At 48.4% G+C, this 7,301-nt stretch overlaps 1 protein-coding gene across 1 annotated transcript; it reads right to left on the bottom strand.

Annotated features, from left to right (window-relative positions):
- Positions 1-4,587: 4,587 nt before the first annotated feature.
- LOC123428888 (heavy metal-associated isoprenylated plant protein 39-like) lies at positions 4,588-5,243 on the bottom strand. Its single transcript, XM_045112995.1, has 2 exons — positions 5,049-5,243; positions 4,588-4,892 (listed from the first exon to the last, which is right to left on the bottom strand). The coding sequence occupies exons 1-2, from the start codon at positions 5,131-5,133 to the stop codon at positions 4,588-4,590; spliced, it is 390 nt and encodes a 129-aa protein (XP_044968930.1). The 5' UTR covers positions 5,134-5,243.
- Between the last annotated feature and the right edge of the window lie 2,058 nt (positions 5,244-7,301).

The raw sequence follows: 7,301 nt of genomic DNA, 5'->3' as shown, positions 1-7,301 counted from the left end.
TGAGAACAGGCAAGTCATGTGGGATCATCTAGCTCGTCTTAGAGAAGTCTCACAGGAACCTTGGCTTGTCTGTGGGGATTATAGCGAAGCCTTGTGGCAACATGAGCATCTCTCGCGGTCTCTGCGTTCAGAGGCGCAGATGTCAGCCTTTAGGGACTGTGTGCTGCTTTGTGAGCTCATGGATTTGGGATTCGCAGGTATTCCATATACATATAATAACGGGCAGGATGGTGATCGCAATGTTCAAGTCAGGCTAGACCGTGCTTGTGCGGAAAAATAACTCGAAGGACCTGTTCCCAGCAACACGGGTCTTGCACCTTGCATCGCCCTGTTCAGATCATTGCCCCCTACTAATCCAATTAGAGGATGTTCAAGACTTTCGAAAGAAAGGAAACGCGCCGCGGTACGAAATCATGTGGGAGCGCCATCAAGGCCTCCCGGACGTGGTAGCTACTTCATGGTCGAAGCACAAGCCGAGTGGAGGGCTCGGTTTAGTGGCTGCATCGTTGAAACAGGTAATGTGGGAGTTGAAAGATTGGAGTAGAAACAACTTTGGTAATGTCTTGAAAGAAATAGAAGAGCTAAGGAATCAACTAGCTGCATTACAATTAGCTGGGGCTGATCGGGTCCTTATCCGAAATAAGATGAATCAGCTAGACGAACTTCTATATAGAGAAGAAATGATGTGGCTGCAGCGTTCGCGTATTACGTGGCTAAAAGAAGGTGGACGTAACACGAAATACCTGCACCGAGAGCAACCTGGAGGACGAGAAGGAATCATATTCAACGCTTGAAAAAGATGGATGGATCTTGGTGCTCTGTACCTTCTGATATGGAGAGGATGGCGCAGTCATACTTCAAGGAAATATATACCAAAGACCCGACTCTTGATCCGTCTGGCATCTTGGAATGTATCCAACAGCGAGTTACAACAGAGATGAATGATGCTCTCGGTTTGCCTTTTTCTGACAAAGAGATTTCGATGCGCTCTTCCAAATAGGGCCTTTAAAGGCTCTAGGGGTGGATGGATTTCCGGCGCGCTTCTATCAGCGAAACTGGGATGTCCTTAAGGCCGATATTATTGCGGCAATTCAAGAGTTCTTTGTCACATGTATAATGCCAGATGGGGTAAATGATACGGCGGTGGTATTAATACCGAAAACTCCACATCCTCGTGAACTAAAGGATTTCCGTCCTATTAGTCTTTGCAATGTGGTATATAAAATCGTGTCTAAATGCATGGTGAACAGGTTGCGGCCTTTCTTAGCACAACTTATCTCGGAAAATCAAAGTGCATTTATTCCTGGCAGGCTTATTACGGATAACTCGATTATTGCTTTCGAATGTATCCACCATATACAATCTGTTAAGGTAAATTCACCGGCTCTGTGTGCTTACAAGCTTGACCTTTCAAAGGTATATGACCGAGTAGATTGGGACTTTCTTGAGAATGCCCTGCTTAAATGGGGTTTCTCCCAGTTCTGGGTCTCTCGCGTTATGGCGTGTGTATCTTCTGTCAATTATTCAGTAAAGTTCAATGGCAAGCTACTGCAATCTTTTACCCCGTCCCCGGGTCTCCGGCAAGGTGATCCGTTATCCCCCTTTCTATTCCTATTTGTTGCGGATGCTCTATCAAGGTTGATCAATAAATCTATGGCAGAGGATGGGCTGAAAGGGGTGAAAATTTGTAGAGGGGCCCCGGAAATATCCCACCTTTTATTCGCGGATGATTCGCTCTTGTTTTTTCAAGCTTCTCTACAGCAGGCTAATTTGGTTAAAGGTTTGTTGAACACTTATGCGGCGGCTACGGGCCAACTAATAAATCCATCAAAGTGCTCCATCCTTTTTTCAGATCACTGCACGCCCACAGTTGCTAATAATGTGAAGAGTGTACTGGAGATTACACAGGAGGTATTCGAGCCTAAGTATCTAGGTCTCCCTGTGCCGGAGGGAAGAATGCATAAGGGCAAGTTTGAAACTATCCAGGAGAGATTAAGGAAGAGATTAATCGACTGGAGTGAGCAATATATGTCATCAGGTAACAAGGAGATTTTAATCAAATCAGTTGCTCAGGCTATACCAGCTTATGTCATGAGTGTCTTCAAGCTCCCCGCATCGATTTGCGATGAGTTAACCCGTATGATGCGCCAGTACTGGTGGGGAGTTGAAAGGGGGAAGCGTAAAATGGCATGGCTGAGCTGGGACAAAATGCGTTTACCCAAATCTATGGGAGGCATGGGCTTCAGAGATGTGCGAGCTTTTAATCAAGCCCTACTCGCAAAACAAGCATGGCGCCTTCTGGATACGCCAGACAGTTTATGTGCTAGACTTCTGAAGGCGAAATATTTCCCGGCTGGTAATTTACTAGACTCGGCGTTCTCTAGCAATGGTTCTGCAGTGTGGAAAGGGATTGCATATGGCCTTGAGCTTCTGAAGAAGGGGGTTATTTGGCGAGTGGGGGATGGGGCGCTCATACGTACTTGGCGAGACCCTTGGATCCCACGAGCAACCTCGTTCTGGCCTATTACTCCTAAGCGCACTTCCCGGCTGAACCGGGTGTCAGAGTTCTTGGATGAAAACGGTGCATGGCGGATGGATAGATTGAGAGAGAACTTCTGGCCTATGGATATCGATCATATTGTCAAAATAAGAACGTCTCCACGGCAGCGTTGTGACTTCGTTTCATGGTTCCTAGAGAAGAATGGACAGTTCTCGGTCAAGAGTGCCTACAGACTTGCTACATATGATCATAACATAGCGTTTGCGGGGGGAGCTTCATGTTCAGCACCAAGTGGAGTTAGATCAAGTTGGAATGTTGTGTGGAAATCTTCAGTACCACAGAAGATGAAAATCACAGCTTGGAAGGTAGTTGTCGGCGTCCTTCCAACAGCGCAATGCAAGAAGTTCAGACATATATCCACGCACTCCACCTGTCCCTTATGTGGCGTGGAAGAGGAGAGCTTCTTTCACGCGCTGGTTGCTTGCACAAACGCGCGTCTAATCTGGCTGCAGATGAGGACTAGATGGCCTCTCCCCTCTGATGAGCTTCTAGTTGACAGTGGCAAGGAATGGTTACTGCAATTGCTGGTAAACTGTACTGATGTGGTAAGGGACATGGTCATCATGGTAGTTTGGCGAATTTGGCAACTGTGTACAGATCAATCACATGGCAAGGAAATCCCACCAACGGCTGTCACGGTGGAGTTCCTCGACAGCTATTACAGGTCCATCAAACTTGTTGGCCGCTTTAGTACAGAGGAAATAATCAAAGGAAAAATGCCAATATCCGCCGATCGCTCAGTTCAGAGACACACAGTGAAACCCCCGTCTATGCCATGGCCTGCGCCCCAGCCGGGCTTCGTTGCCCTGTCCGTCGATGGGTCCTTCCTGGACTCTGATGGGTCAGCTGCTGCTGGCATGATACTCCGCGATGATAAAGGCAAGATTATTTTTTCAGCATACCTCTATATCTTCCATTGCAATGATCCGTTGGAAGCAGAAATACACGCCCTCATGCAAGGGATGCCGTTGGCTATACAAAATACGTCGTTTCCGGTGGTCGTTCAATCAGATTCAGCTGAAGCTCTTTCAATCCTGTCTAATAATGGCCTGGTGAAGTCAGCTTATGGGCAGTTGGTTCTTGAGATTAAGGAGTTGATGAGTACCAGGGAGTTATTACCCCAGAAAATTCACCGTAGTCAGAATTGTATCGCAGATCGTTTGGCCACGTATAGCCGATCCGAGAGAACCACAACTGTATGGTTACAGTCGGCTCCACCTTGTATTGAGGATTTGTGGCCTCTTGATTATAACACTATAACATTGCAACAAAAATTTCCTTTTCCCTGTAAAAAAATAAATAAATAATACTAGGCGAAAAAATGGGTCAATCCCATTCTAGGACACGGCCAAGCCCACTCTTGACAGCGTCAAACGGCAATCACCCAAACACACACTAGCTAGGGAACTTGCTCCCCTGAACAAGCCACTCTTTCATCACTGCTGGAGAAGTCACGAGTCACTCTCCCGACAAGGTGACAAGCATTTCATATGCATGCAATAGTTGCAACTCACATCACACCATTGCTTGCACGCACCTTGTGCACTTCACCGTTTCTGCAGACATCGCCCCGACTTACCATTACAGAGACGTGTGTTGCACGTGCACGCTTACTAGTTAGGTCAAAGTCATGTGTTGAACAACGGATGCTGCGTTTGCGCGTAATGAATAACCATTTATATTACTTTCTTTGTACGTAAATAATTATAATTAAAAAGAATTAGACTCATTTTTCCAACTACAATTATTTAGGTAAGGGGATGTTAATGAATGTCCTTTTTGAAACCCAAATACATAGTAGTTTTATTTAGTTCATCTCCACACTCTGCAATTCCATATCTGGCAAACCCAGCAGGTGGGCTGATGCAGTATTCAGCTGCCGGTTCAACACACGGTGCAATATTTAGTTCACACGTACGGACATATATATAACGCACGGCGTGGATAACTGGTGCATGCATGTAGGCTGATGCATGAGTCCTGATCAACCGGCTGGCATCCAGGCCGGCTACAGAAATGTGCGTCGATCAGCAGATGACGCACCCGGGGTCCTCCTCGGTGTGGACGAAGGAGTAGCACGGGTGCGGGTGAGGCGGCGGGTACCAGCAGTGCGGCAAGTACACTGGGGCGAGCGTGCTCTCGTCCTTCTTCTCCTCGTCCTTGGCCGGGCCGATGGAGACCTCCTTCTTCTTCTCCTCTTTCGCCGGGCCAACGGAGACCATATACACCGTGCAGAAGCGCCTGCGCAGCTTGCGGACGACGTCGACGGGGTCGGCCGTGCCCACGATCGTCATCTTGTCGTCCTTGATGTCCACGACGATCTGGTCGATACCTGGGGAAAGAAGGAAGGAAGCCACGGTCGTCGTCGTCAGAAGCGCCAAACTGAGGTGTAGTGGATGAGTGAGTGACCTCTCCATCTCCATGCATGCATGTTTAAGCAAGATATAATGCCGGACGGGTTGGGAGAAAAGAAAGGGGAGTAAGTCACCACAGAGATCGGAGACAGCCTTCATCGCCTTCCGCTTCCGCCTGGGGTCGTGCAGGTCCAGCTTCACCACCACCTTCACAGACATCAAGCTAACTACTACGTCAGGACCTAGCCTCGCGCGGTTAAAATCACGAGAGAATTTCAGAGATGCCAGTTCGAACGGCTGTAAGCAATGACCTTCATAGCGTCCATTGATCGACGAGCGGCTTCTCTCCGGCGACGATCAAGCTGTATGGGCGGGAGTGGCTAGCTGGTGACTGGTGGATTCATATATACTACGTACCTATATGTATAGGCATTAAGCAGAGGCCGTGGGCCGTGGCACGTTGCTGGGACTTGGGACAGTGGCCGCGCGCGACGACCCAAGGTGGCGCAGGGGAATGGCGAGTAGTATCTTGACAGACTACTAGGGCTCCGACCGATCTGGCGTTGGGCTAATTACGAGTTGTAGGTCCCTTGTCCAGGACCAATTACCAACCATCACCTACCATGCCATTGCCAGGCAAAGAAAACGAGGTTTGCACGTCCAGCGGTACCTCGAAGGGCGCGTCAAGTTTTGCTTCGTCCCGGGCACCGGCGAGCACTCGTGCGTGTCGATCAGCGTAGAGGAGGTGGGGGCAAATATATACATGTCCTTCGCACATTGCCACGCACGTAGATAAACACCATCCAACCAAACATATATGCTCGTCGTCTTGAATGGAAGCCTCCGCGCGTCCTTGCATGCACTCACACTCAGAATCATGAACGGCCGGGAGAACAGTCAGCTAGGGCAACCCAGCGTCCACCCTCAAACCTCCCAAACCTATTTTATCATCCAAAATGATCTTATATCGGTCTGCTCGGCGGTCTAGACTTCCGTTATATCGCAAACGGAAGTGGAGGAGGGCTTTGCATGTGTTCGAAGGGCTGCCACGTCCGTTTCTAAGTGCCTTGACCCACCCAAAAACTCTCCTTCACCCGCGCCCTTACCTGCTGAAGCTGCCCACACTTAAGCCACTCTAGAGCGTCTGTTCCGCATTGATGTCGGTCCATAATGCTGGAATTTTGTCTATTTATGAACCAGCCCAATATATAATTTTAAAAAATTCTTAATAAATTCTAGAGACCCACGTAGTCCATTTGTGTAAGGCAAGAGGTTAAAATATTTAGTCACACATTGCTAGTTTAGTGGGAGTTGGACCACTTTATAAGGAAGGATGTTTCCACACATGTATGAGCTTGAGAACAAGAGAGACATACACGCGCGCTCCTCCTCCGTCGCCCGTCTCGCCGCGGGTTGCGGGAATGAGCCGAGCCGAATTAAAATTTTGCCACGCACGACTGGCATACGAAAGATCACTCGGAGAAGCTGAACATATTTTTCTGTAGTGGATATTGAAAGCGAACGCTGCTGTTCGTCCGTTTCGTATCCCTCGCTCTCTTCGGCTCCCGTGGCTGGTCTCACGCCTCCTTCTCCTGCACCTATAAAAGAGAGGTTGCTCCTCTCCAGAGAAGACGCATCAGAACTTTCCTCTCGCCGCCGGTTCCTTTCTCTGTGCTGCTGTTACGTTATTCCTCATCCCGTCTTGCGGCGTGCACCGTAGGTCGGGACAGTAGGCCTCCGAAACTACGTCTCTTCGAGTCCTGTACGGGAGAAGGGTGATAAGGTTTTTGGGGAGCGCTCAGCGCGACTACTGGCTTCCATCACGGACACCGACGATCTCTTTCCGAACTACGACTACTTCCCCGACGTCGACCACCTCTTCGGTAACATGGCCAACGACAACGCCAACACTAACCCTACTGCTGTTGCAACACAGTACGTACTCATGTTCTTTTTCGTTGAGTTCCTACCACAACTTTTTGCTATAGTTTCATTTCTAGATATGTTCCGTTTCTGCTCATCACTTCATATGATGCCTTGTGTATATAGTACGGCTCTACATATGTTCTCTTATAGATCATATGTGCACATGTCCTTCGTCGTCTCATCTTTATATTTCATGTCTTGTTTCATCCATTTTATGATAGTCATGTTTTTCCTAGCTTTTCTTTTAATAAAATTCTATGGTAAATTGCTCATATTTCCAACACATAACGGAATTGATCTATCTTTTGCGTCGACAATGAAGCAGCTCGCTAGCCACGGGCACCACCCATGCCGTATCCCTAGTGCCTGCGCCTGTTTAATACCGGAGAGATATTGACTGCATAGGACGGGATGCATGTTTGCCACGTCCGTTCAATGCCCGCCCCTTCGTCTGTCGGCAT

The sequence above is a fragment of the Hordeum vulgare genome, chromosome 2H (assembly GCF_904849725.1).
Source record: "Hordeum vulgare subsp. vulgare chromosome 2H, MorexV3_pseudomolecules_assembly, whole genome shotgun sequence".
NCBI classification, from domain to species: Eukaryota; Viridiplantae; Streptophyta; class Magnoliopsida; order Poales; family Poaceae; genus Hordeum; species Hordeum vulgare.
The sequence above is the reverse complement of the archived record's forward strand: the minus strand, read 5'-3'. Positions and strand labels throughout refer to the sequence as shown.

Coding starts and splice junctions, on each gene's coding strand:
- LOC123428888 (XM_045112995.1), bottom strand. CDS start 5,133: ATGTCTGTGAAGGTGGTGGTGAAGCTGGACCTGCACGACCCCAGGCGG. Junction 4,893..5,048: donor GGCTGTCTCCGATCTCTGTG/GTGACTTACTCC, acceptor TTCTTTCCCCAG/GTATCGACCAGATCGTCGTG.